Source organism: Rhodamnia argentea, chromosome 9 (genome assembly GCF_020921035.1).
Source record: "Rhodamnia argentea isolate NSW1041297 chromosome 9, ASM2092103v1, whole genome shotgun sequence".
Taxonomy (NCBI): domain Eukaryota; kingdom Viridiplantae; phylum Streptophyta; class Magnoliopsida; order Myrtales; family Myrtaceae; genus Rhodamnia; species Rhodamnia argentea.
Window position 1 is genome coordinate 2184318 of NC_063158.1, and position 11208 is coordinate 2195525.

The 11208-nt window shown below is 37.6% G+C and overlaps 1 protein-coding gene across 4 annotated transcripts; it reads left to right on the top strand.

Moving 5' to 3' along the window:
- The first annotated feature begins 3236 nt into the window (after nucleotides 1-3236).
- Nucleotides 3237-10717, top strand: LOC115740852 (puromycin-sensitive aminopeptidase). Of its 4 annotated transcripts, none has more exons than XM_030674475.2 (33): nucleotides 3237-3287; nucleotides 4050-4121; nucleotides 4214-4258; nucleotides 4427-4564; nucleotides 4660-4735; nucleotides 4973-5049; nucleotides 5235-5348; nucleotides 5433-5507; nucleotides 5606-5713; nucleotides 5806-6018; nucleotides 6116-6177; nucleotides 6309-6336; nucleotides 6438-6524; nucleotides 6631-6656; nucleotides 6807-6870; nucleotides 6957-7037; nucleotides 7219-7266; nucleotides 7364-7382; nucleotides 7540-7544; nucleotides 7633-7644; nucleotides 7732-7788; nucleotides 7913-8022; nucleotides 8103-8183; nucleotides 8274-8457; nucleotides 8553-8701; nucleotides 8801-8939; nucleotides 9059-9205; nucleotides 9297-9378; nucleotides 9478-9653; nucleotides 10020-10130; nucleotides 10224-10340; nucleotides 10432-10503; nucleotides 10601-10717. In XM_030674475.2, exons 4-33 carry the CDS (start codon nucleotides 4502-4504, stop codon nucleotides 10679-10681), a joined length of 2664 nt encoding a protein of 887 aa, XP_030530335.1. In that variant the 5' UTR covers nucleotides 3237-3287; nucleotides 4050-4121; nucleotides 4214-4258; nucleotides 4427-4501; the 3' UTR covers nucleotides 10682-10717. The 4 variants fall into 4 exon arrangements, with proteins under 4 accessions (XP_030530335.1, XP_048140890.1, XP_030530336.1 ...); XM_048284933.1 differs by having other exon boundaries at nucleotides 3266-3287; nucleotides 4461-4564; XM_030674476.2 differs by lacking the exon at nucleotides 3237-3287 and adding an exon at nucleotides 3533-3736 and having other exon boundaries at nucleotides 10020-10134.
- Nucleotides 10718-11208: the final 491 nt, after the last annotated feature.

The following is an 11208-nucleotide window of genomic DNA, read 5'->3' on the forward strand; positions in this document are numbered from 1 at the left end:
CCGGATCCGGCGAGGGCCTTGACACCCTCGGCCGCAGCCATAGAGGTTGTGACAACCACCGTTTAGGGCTATTGTGGCCTCATTGGGGCAGGACGAGTCGGCCATGGCCCCCAGGCTGCCCATTGGTAAAGAAATTTTCAAAAAAAAAAAAAATTGAAAAATTCCATGTGTGCATTAAAATATTTTAAAAAATCGTTCGCCGGTCCCATGTCGGCTTGTCCGGCTGCCAAGTCAGCTTTTCCAACATCCATATAAGTGACGGCACTCAAGTGATCAATTTTTGAAAGTTATGACACTCAAGTGATTGCCGTACAAAAGTTATAACACTTGTAGTGTACTTACCCCTATAACTAACAAGAGAAACAAGTAAAAACTAGTGTTTGATTTGTCTTTTTTATATTAAAACTTAGATATTATTTATGTTATAGTTTTAATGTTTTAACAAAAAAACTTATTAGAGAAAAATAAATTTTATATCATGGACATAAAAAATTCCTCCCAACTTTATCATTCCCCGTATGACATATGTGATTTTTTATCCACGCTAAATCTCTCTTACCAAACATTGCCAAAGTGTTCGACAAAAAAATAAAGAAAAAGACATAGCCAAAGCGTACATTTATCGAACAATTTACAAGATGTTTTAGTACTTGCTTGAACTATTTTCACCTCTTATTGGCTCCTGACACCCCATATTGCATTTATTTACTATATTATCTCATGTGTCCCACTATTGATTTAAGATCAATGTTTCCCTTTTGTGTCCATTTTTGAGAAAACTACCCAAAATTATTCCTTGATATATATGGTTTAAGTAAATAATTACTTCTCATTAATGTAATTGAAAAAATTTATTGTCTAATTTAGGTGCAATATTTTCTCCAAGAGAGCAGCCTTGCAGCTGAATAGATAATATCATTTATTAAGTTGCATACGCAACTTATTATTGCAGTACATTTATACATTGTGGATTATTTTCTTTTGAGGGATGGTTCTATAAAATTCTAATGCATTTAGAATTGACAAAAAAAAAAAATATGTGTTTGCAAATGATTTGAATATGTTGTCTTATAATGCTATTACAATTGCCATAATTTCTTATCAAAATCTGATTATACCCGTAACAAAGATAGTATTTTGTATAATAATGTTTAGGGAACATTTTCTTATGCATTTGTGTGATAACAATAGATGTTTATATTTTTTATGTGCTTAGCTTTGTCATATTTTTATTTTTTTTAAAGTATTTTTTAAAACACCATGCATTGATGGCTTGAGAAATAATAGCTATAGGACTGTTGCATTCACCAAATAAAATGAAAGTTGAGTAGTTACAATATACAGACTACAACATTAATGACATATATTAATGATTGATAAATGTTTCTTTTCACCCTTATTTATGCTTAGGTAATTTTTTTGTATAATAGTTTCCTAGTACGAAAATAGAGAAATATCAACTTATTAACACAGTAGTACACTGGTTATATACTAAATAAACTATTTCTATTGGAAGATGGGAACACCGATTTTGTTTCAAATGGAGAAGAAAAGGAAAACAAAATCAAAAAAAAGAAGAAAAGAAGGCAAGAAATAATCTTAAATGGCCCGCCTCACATTTAACCTTAATAAATATTATTTGAGAGGAGCATGGTAGTTTTATGTTTTAGTAAGTCGAAAAAAAAATGAAAAGAAAAGAAATGAAATAATCTTAAATTAAGAGTGTAAGGGATAATATAGTCAAATCAATAGGATAAGATGCAGGGGTTTTTTTTCCCAATTTAATTTTTTTAAAAATATTTACGAAATTATTTTTTTAAAAAAATATTTACAAGTTTGGGTCTCGCTCGGCGGTTGGACCGCCGAGCAACTCTGCTGGGCCCAGCCCCAACCGCTCGGCGGTTGGTCGCCGAGCGGGGTTGGGCTTCTTTTTTTTTTTTTTTTTAAGTATTTTAATTATTTATACTTATAATATTTAGTTTATTTTGTAATTTTTTAACATGTTTATATTTATTTTATTTTTTTTTTTTTCTTGGGAAGCTTATCTTTATAACATAATTGTAATAATTAATATAAAAATTATTAAGATCTATAATTAATAAATAATGTTATAATTATGTAATTAATTAAAAATATTCATAAAATAAAATTGGTAAGATATATGAAATTAAGGAACCCCCTTCTTAATTCAATATCTTTATAATATAATCAATCGAAAACCCATCTAGACGATCCCGAATAGCAAAAATTGCCATTAATAAATCCTGAAAATACTAAAAAAAATAGGAAAACTCATCTAGACGATTCCGAATTGCAAAAATCCATCGTTCATCACCGCCAATGGCGTTGATTATTGATTAGAATGTCGTTTCGCTTTAGCCGACCAAATTTGAGCTCGATCCGATGTCGTCGACTTGATTCGCCGGTTCTTAACACATCACCGTTTCGCCTTCCGATTGGATTTCTGTCCGTCCAATCGATCTAGAAACGCACTACTAATACATTCCGCATCACTCTGGCAATACTACAAAAGCCGATAAAATTTGTCATTTATGAAATGTAGGAAAAAGGGCAAAAGAAGGGTTTTTTTCCAATTTAATTTTAAAAAAAAATTTACGAAATGACATCTAGATCCTCATCCTCCTTAATTTCATATATCTTACCAATTTTATTTTATGAATATTTTCAATTAATTACATAATTACAACATTATTTATGAATTATAGATCTTAATAATTTTTTATATTAATTATTACTAATTATGTTATAAAGATAAGCTTTGCAAGAAAAAAATTATAAATAAAACAAATATAAACATGTTAAAAAAATACCAAATAAACTAAATATTATAAGTATAAATAATTAAAACACTTAAAAAAACGAAATAAAAAAAATAAGAGCCCAATCCCGCTCGATAGCTGGGCTGCTGAGCGAGTGGGCTGCTCAGCAGTTGGGGCTGGGCCCAGCACAGCTTGCTCGGTAGATGGGCTGCCGAGCGGGCCTCGCTCGGCAACCCAACTGCCGTGCGAGGCCCAAACTTGTAAATATTTTTTAAAAAAAATTAAATTGGAAAAAAACCTAGATGCAGGAGCCAATAAAAGGGGAAAAAAAAATAGCGCCATTATACTGATTTTTCTATTTTAGAAGATGAATTATTTCCGGTATAGACTTCCTTATCCTCTTACAAATATCTTCCGGTGGTGGGGCACACTTTCAATTTGTTCCATCTTAGGTTTCGGGAGATCCTCTGTTTCACCTTTCGTCTCCATTTTGATTGTCGGACAGAGGTAAAGACCTCGGCTCTTGAATTTCATTCGATCTTCTCGACAGAATTCGGTTTCTATTGCTTGCACGCTTGAGTCAGTGTTGTACCCATTTTGGTTTTATTTCGATTTAATTTGTTTTTCCTGCGTTTGAAATTTTCTTGTCCATATTCTGAATTATCCTCATCCAATTATATATATCATTCTGAGACCTGGTGACAATAGGAGTTAGCGACTGAAGTTTCGTCTGTTCTTCCGCTTTCGTGGTTCTCTCTGATCTGGTTCTGGGTGTTTCTGTTTCTTCCAAAGTTCAATGCTTTTAGAGCTGATACTAGCTACTTCAATTTATTACGTCTAGGATAGGATTTCGTCTTCGTTTCTCTTTACCCAGCTGAATGGCTCGCTTGATTCTTCCATGCAAAGCTTCGACTTTTGCAAAGACAAATCTGTTCGGTTTGATCTCCTCATCTCCTGTGATTACTCAAACTCAGACCCTTATTTGACATTTAACTTCTTTTTGCTTAAATATGCGAGTGGAGTGATGGGACTAGTCTGCTCGTGCATATGAATGAGCCTGCACTTTTGTAGTATAATATCAACTCCTTATATGCGCGCGCTTGTGTCTATTTCCGTTTTCTTGGTTTGCCAGATGGAGATATGGTTATCTGGGGAAGTCAGGGAAAATTGAAGGCGTTGGTTGTTCTCGGTTGAATGGTTTCTCTCTTTTGGTTCTTATTATTGTCATTTACTTTTGCTAAAGGGTTTCAATTGTTGGCTTCTATTCAGGCCTTCCGTGGTGCTTCGCACATCAAGTCAGCTAGAAATATTATTAAGTGTAGGACTTTCACTAGCTCAGGGGTAGGATCTTATTTTGTGCTTTTCATCAAGGAGGATACCCATTTTGAAGCAATTGTTGTATTGAGCTTTGCTTGGTAATTGCTTCTCCATAGGTTACGAGCAGGAGGAATTACGTGATTTTGAGTGCTGCATTAAGTGTAAGTTGCTGCAACTTTATCTAATTTTTCTTCCGGATTTATACTGGTAGTCGAAACAGTACAACCTATAGTTGTCTGGTCATTGGCCACTGTAATTATAGTTGGCATGCAGAATATTATTTAATTTATTGCCAATTGAACCTGATTTTATCCTAAATGTGGACTCAGAGAACTAAGCAAGCGGGCAGGTTAATTTGTTCAGTTGCCACAGAGGCTACACCTAAGCAAGTTGAGGAATCGCAAATGGATGGCCCAAAAGAAATATTTCTGAAGGATTACAAATTGCCAGATTATTATTTTGACACGGTATGAATTGCTTCATCAGCCAAGTGATGTGAGCTTCTCGGATCTTCTGCTTAAACACTCTAGATCATTTGTCTCCTTGTAAAACTGCCATTCAGGTGGATCTGAAATTTTCACTGGGCGAGGAGAAGACCTATGTCAGTTCAAAGATAAGCGTTATTCCCAGAGTCGAAGGTAGCTTCATGACCTGCTTTTCATGCGTTATACATAGAAAGTAGAAACTATCTATGTCTAGTGTGCTTTTGTTTTATTCTTTTTCTTCTTTTTTGGGGTGGGGGGCACGTTTTACTTTTTTCTTGTGTTAATTTCAATACTCCAGGGATCTGACTGTGAGCTTTGTTTTTTTCTGGAAAAATATTTGTGAGGCAATCTTACGGTTTTCATCTGATGACTTACAATGTAAACGAACAGGTTCTTCTGCACCACTGGTTCTGAATGGACAGGATTTGAATCTAGTTTCTGTCAAGGTCAATGAGAAGGAGCTGAAGGTATAGACATAGCACATTAGGGTGTTCTCAAACTATCACTTAGGACTTAAATTGTTCTTTTTTCAAGGAAAATGTGAATCTGGTAATGCTTTAGAAAAATATGTCTCTAGTCCTTCCCACAGGTTGAACAGCATTGTGGGGGTTGTATTATTTCAGCCTTTCTATGCAAAGGATTTCCTTTGTAGGATGGGGATTACCTTTTGGATTCACGGCATCTGACTCTTCCATCACCACCAAGCGGTGTATTCACATTGGAAATTGTTACTGAAATCTATCCTCAGAAAAACACATCATTAGAGGTGAAATTGCCTCGTTGGCTATGTTATTTCCTGGTATTTCCTGCTTATTTTTTCTAATTTTTCGTATATTTCAATATTTGTTAGGGCCTCTACAAGTCATCTGGGAACTTCTGCACTCAGTGTGAAGCAGAAGGTTTTCGTAAGATCACATATTATCAGGTCTGATTAGTTGATTTAGCATGTTTCCCTATTCTTATATTTTGTCAAATAAATGATTGTGAATTCAGTATTTCATGGTCGATTTTTTATATAAACAGGACCGCCCTGATATTATGGCAAGATATACTTGCCGAATTGAAGCTGATAAGGCCCTATATCCCGTGCTACTGTCTAATGGGAACCTTATTGAGCAAGGCGATCTTGAGGTCGACTTTACCTTTTCTTGCCAGTTGATGAAATTTTGAAAGTTTGACCTTCAATGGATCATCAGTAACAATTCTTTTTCGCTCTTGAGCAGGATGGCCGCCATTATGCCCTTTGGGAGGACCCCTTCAAGAAACCATGCTACTTATTCGCATTGGTAGCTGGGAAGTTGGAGAGCAGAGATGACTCATTCATTACTCGTGCTGGACGTAAAGTATCCCTTAGGATTTGGACTCCTTCGCAGGACCTGCCTAAGACTGGACACGCCATGCATTCACTTAAAGCAGCTATGAAGTGGGACGAGGATGTATGTTTTCGATAGCTTTTCAAGTTTTCAGTTGCAATCTTTAGGTTATGTAAGCAACTGCCATTATCACTCAACTTATGATACTTTCTTGTAACAGGTTTTTGGTCTCGAGTATGACTTGGATCTCTTTAATATTGTGGCCGTTCCAGATTTTAACATGTATGTGTTACCTTGGTGATGTTTAAGTTGATGGTGTAATTGTATACTCAATACAACATTTGTCGATTAGTGGTATTATGATTCCGTTTCAACTTTCTTTCAGTGAAAGTGCTTTTGTTTTTTATGCACAGGGGAGCCATGGAAAACAAGAGTCTGAATGTAATGTTCTCTCATTTGTCTCAAGCTTTCTTTCCCCCGTGATCGATCTTCTACGACTTACCTATGTTTTGGCAATCACATATTGTGTTTGTGCTCCTCAGATTTTCAATTCAAAGCTTGTCTTGGCATCTCCGGAGACTGCCACAGATGCTGATTATGCTGCAATTTTAGGAGTTATTGGCCATGAGGTTAATAAATTGTCTTTGTTGCTGAAGATGAATTAAATTGTAGTTTATTTTAGTAATCTGCATGGTAAGTCAATCATGACTTGGGTTCTATTTATTATCCGTGCAGTATTTTCACAACTGGACTGGCAACAGGTCTCTCTCTCTCCCCCTCACCCACACCCGCACATAACCATGCAAATCTTCTGCAGTCAGCATGCCACATTATGCTTTGCAGTGTACAATTTTTTCCTCATTTTGTGATGGCATCATTTTCATTTTCTCCGGTGGGTTGGTTGACTTCAGAGTTACATGTCGCGACTGGTTCCAGCTCAGTCTAAAGGAAGGGCTCACTGTTTTCCGTGATCAAGTATGATGTCTTATTCATTACTTTTAAAGCAAAGTTATTATCCTTTTGTTACATGAATTTCAGAACATTGTGCATATGATTGGCAGGAATTCTCTTCTGACATGGGAAGCCGAACTGTAAAGCGGATTAGTGATGTTTCAAAGCTTCGTATTTATCAGTATCCACAGGTTTGTCTTCTCATGTGTTTAGAGAATCTATGCCTTCCTCACTTATCTTTTTGCGGGTGAGTTCGACCAAAAAAGAAATCTTGCGGATGAGCCACGGTTATTCTTGAATTAGGATGATACAGTTGCTGATAATTTTTCTCCAAACTGTTTGGTCATATTCTGCTTTCCCTCTTCCTTTCAGGATGCTGGTCCAATGGCTCATCCTGTGCGGCCACATTCTTACATCAAGGTTTGGGGTCAAATATATGCTGTTAGTTTAATTTTTTGTCTTTCATGATTATTGTCCTGGAATGCCTTATTAACTTTTTCCATATTCTATTTCTCAGATGGACAACTTTTACACAGGCGAGTACTTGTTTTATGTGATTCCTAGGGAGGCAGTACATTTCTTCCTCTAATATTTCCTTTTCTCTTTGTTTATTTCCTTTGACTTCTCTGACTCTGGTTCTTTTGCAATCATTTTGGATTAAAACTTGGGGATTCACTATCGCATGACATGCAGTCACGGTAGGTTTAACATTTTTTTACTTACTCTACTTCATACTTTGATTCTATTTTCTAATACTCTTTTTTGGTTGTTTCTGGTGGTCTGCAGGTGTATGAAAAGGTTTGACTCTTTTATCTGGACTTAGAAATTCTTAGGTGTATCAAGTAATCATATTTCATGTTTGATAACCGGGGATCAAACCTTCAGGGAGCTGAAGTTGTGAGGATGTACAAGACCTTGCTGGGTAGTCAAGGTTTCAGGAAGGTAAGGTTGAGAGTGATCATCTGGTCATGGGAGAACCTAAAATTGATTGAGAAGAGTTACGTCTGTCTTCATCCTGACAAGACCTCATCCTGAGGTTGATACTTCACTCTATCTTCTGTTTCAGGGTATGGATCTGTACTTTCAGAGACACGATGGTCAGGCTGTCACCTGTGAAGATTTCTTTGCCGCAATGAGGGATGCAAATGATGCAGAATTCTCCAATTTCTTACTGTGGTATGCAGCATGTTGCCCCGATGTCTGTGCTAACTGCTAGTCTGGTTTCATGTCAATAACTACTTATGATTGTATTATAGGTACTCGCAAGCTGGGACCCCCACGGTAAAAGTGACTTCGTCCTACAATGCTGAAGCTCATACTTTCTCCTTGAAATTTTGGTATGCCCGCAAACAATGAAGCATTGGTCTGGTCCTTTCACCTTTTCCAGCTCAATTAGTGTGTTGCCTCATGACTCTTGTTATGTGCAGCCAAGAGGTACCACCAACTCCAGGGCAGCCAGTTAAAGAGCCGATGTTCATTCCCGTGTCGGTTGGTCTACTGGACTCGACTGGCAAGGACATGCCTTTGTCCTCCGTACATCATGATGGGACACTGCAATCTATAGCAAAAGATGGTCAGCCAGTCTACTCTACAGTTCTTCGTGTTACCAAGGTTTGTTGATATCCTCTCATGATCAAATATCCGTAGTTTTTGACTATCCATCAGTTCGGATATAACATCTTTTACGGTTTGATAATGTGAAGCAGAAAGAAGAGGAATTTGTGTTTGCTGATGTACATGAGAGGCCAATCCCATCTCTCTTGCGGGGTTTCAGTGCTCCTATTCGCCTTGAATCTGATCTGGCAGAGAGTGACCTCTTTTTCCTCCTTGCTCACGATTCGGATGAGTTCAACCGGTTCGTCCTAATGAGCACTGTTTTTTTTATTTCTTCATATTCCGATCTTTTGCCTTGCCAAATGATGGAGGAGCTTTACCACTTTTATTTCTGTGTTAGTTGGGAAGCCGGGCAAGTGCTGGCCAGGAAGCTGATGCTTACCTTGGTTGCTGATTTCCAACAAAAGAAACCATTGGTTTTGGACCCCAAATTCGTTCATGGACTTGGAAGCATCCTCCGTGATCCAAGTCTGGACAAAGTAGGGTCTCATTCCTACTCAGACATACTGATTTAGTGATTCTTCTTTGTCTTTTCTTGACCTCCTTGAGAGAACAAGATTAATGCTTAGAAGAACCTTGACATTCTTGGTATGCTCAGGAATTCATTGCGAAGGCAATAACTCTTCCTGGTGAGGGGGAGATAATGGACATGATGGATGTTGCAGATCCTGATGCAGCACATGCTGTTCGAGTATTCATCAGGAAGCAGATAGCTCAGGAGTTGAAGGGTGATTTAATAAGCACGGTAACCATTCTGGTACTTCTCTTTTGCACGTGAAAAAGGTGTAATATGTCTAATAAAATTATTGAGCTTGCTCTTCTCGATAAACCTTCAGGTAGAAAATAATAGAAGCTCAGATGGGTATGTGTTTAACCATGACAACATGGCAAGGAGGGCTCTGAAGAACATTGCCCTTGGTATGTGTTTAGCATTTTGAAGTTGTGTTTAAGATTCTAGCATAAGAAAGCTATAGTTTACTGACCAGTTTGCGTCTTTCTTTTTCCAAAATTAACCAGCATATCTGGCTGCACTGGATGATCCCGAGTGTACTGCCCTTGCTATGCATGAGTACCAAACTGCCACAAATATGACCGAACAATTTGCAGCTTTGGCGGCAATCGCCCAGAATCCTACTAAAACTCGTGAGGAGGTTCTAGCTGACTTCTACAGCAAGTGGCAGCATGACTTCTTGGTAATATCTTCATATCCATTCTTGAATTCCTTGGTTGAGAATGTGCCTGCGACTCTTTGGGGAAGAGAACGAATGGAGCTTGTTGAATAAGAAGTGTGTCCAGATTTTTCTTTTTTTGGTCTGTGTGTCCAGATTTATTTATAAGGAAAATACAACTTCAGTGTGTCCTGTGGGAAAACTTTGGGTTTGTTATGGATTTTTATTTCAATTTAGCTGTTTACCGCAGGATAGTGTTTAAAAGCTTATCTTTTGTGAAATCTTTGTCAGTATTAACATGTTGTGGATTCATTTAGTGGGTGACAGTTGGAATCTCCAACTGTTGTCGGGTATAGTCTTCAATGACATGTTTCAACCTCTTTCCTTTAGGTGGTAAATAAATGGTTTGCTCTTCAAGCAATGTCTAACATTCCTGGTAATGTTGAGAATGTCCGGAATCTCTTAAACCATCCGGCATTTGATTTGCGTAATCCAAACAAGGTAAGCACTTGCTTCAGGGATAGGAGTGTGTTCATCCTCAACTGCATTCTACATGCATGCTGACCTAACCAATCTGCTTCTCCGGGTGATAAGGTATACTCGCTCATTGGCGGGTTCTGTGGTTCTCCTGTGAACTTCCACGCAAAGGACGGTTCAGGCTACAAGTTCTTGGGAGAAGTAGTGGTGCAACTAGACAAGATAAATCCTCAGGTTGGTTTGAAAAACCATGTCTCTTGTGATGGTATGCTAACATGTCCTAGGTAAATTTAGTGCTTACCCACGTTCTCTTCATAAATTTCAGGTCGCGTCCCGCATGGTCTCTGCCTTCTCAAGATGGAGACGCTACGACGGGACGAGGCAGAACCTTGCTAAGGTACGGAGTTCCTGTCATGGATGGTGTTTTCTGTACCCTCTTTTACTTCACTTGCCAATTTCGTTCATCGATGCTGTTTTCCATGCCTCTTTTACAGGCACAGTTAGAGATGATCATGTCTACCAATGGACTGTCCGAGAATGTTTTTGAGATCGCCTCAAAAAGCTTGGGGGCTTGAACATCATCTCTCCTTGGTGTTCACGTGTTTGCTATGTCTTTGAGAAAGAACGATCATAGTAAGTTCTTAATCTCTTTACCCGCAAACAACTGCTGCACGCTGTATTTGCGGTGGAAATTTTGTATGGGGATGATGATGTGTTAAGAGGGGAAAGTTCAGGAGACTCTGGCTGGGTTGATTTTTAATACATATTCCATTGGCACTTTTAAAAGTAAGAGGATCAACAAAGAGTGATACGCTCACTTAAATTTCATTGTCCATTGCCAAATATTTCAGAACTTGGTCAGCAAGAGCATGTTTCTTCGCCTCAGAAAACTAATGATATGGAAAGGAGTCAACTCATTAGGTAATGCAGGAATTTCTTCTAATGTGCCCCAAGCTCCAGAAAAAACTTTCGTGAGCTTAAAGAAATTAGTGCCAATAATAAACAGCAATTCAAAAAAATTGATTAGTGATCAACCCTGGACGATTTGATTTTTTCAAATGAAAGTTTTTAAGCCCTTCGATTTTGCAAATTGAATCGTAAA

Coding starts and splice junctions, on each gene's coding strand:
- LOC115740852 (XM_030674474.2), top strand. CDS start 3,659: ATGGCTCGCTTGATTCTTCCATGCAAAGCTTCGACTTTTGCAAAGACA. Junction 4,122..4,213: donor GGACTTTCACTAGCTCAGGG/GTAGGATCTTAT, acceptor GCTTCTCCATAG/GTTACGAGCAGGAGGAATTA. Junction 9,654..10,019: donor AGTGGCAGCATGACTTCTTG/GTAATATCTTCA, acceptor TCTTTCCTTTAG/GTGGTAAATAAATGGTTTGC.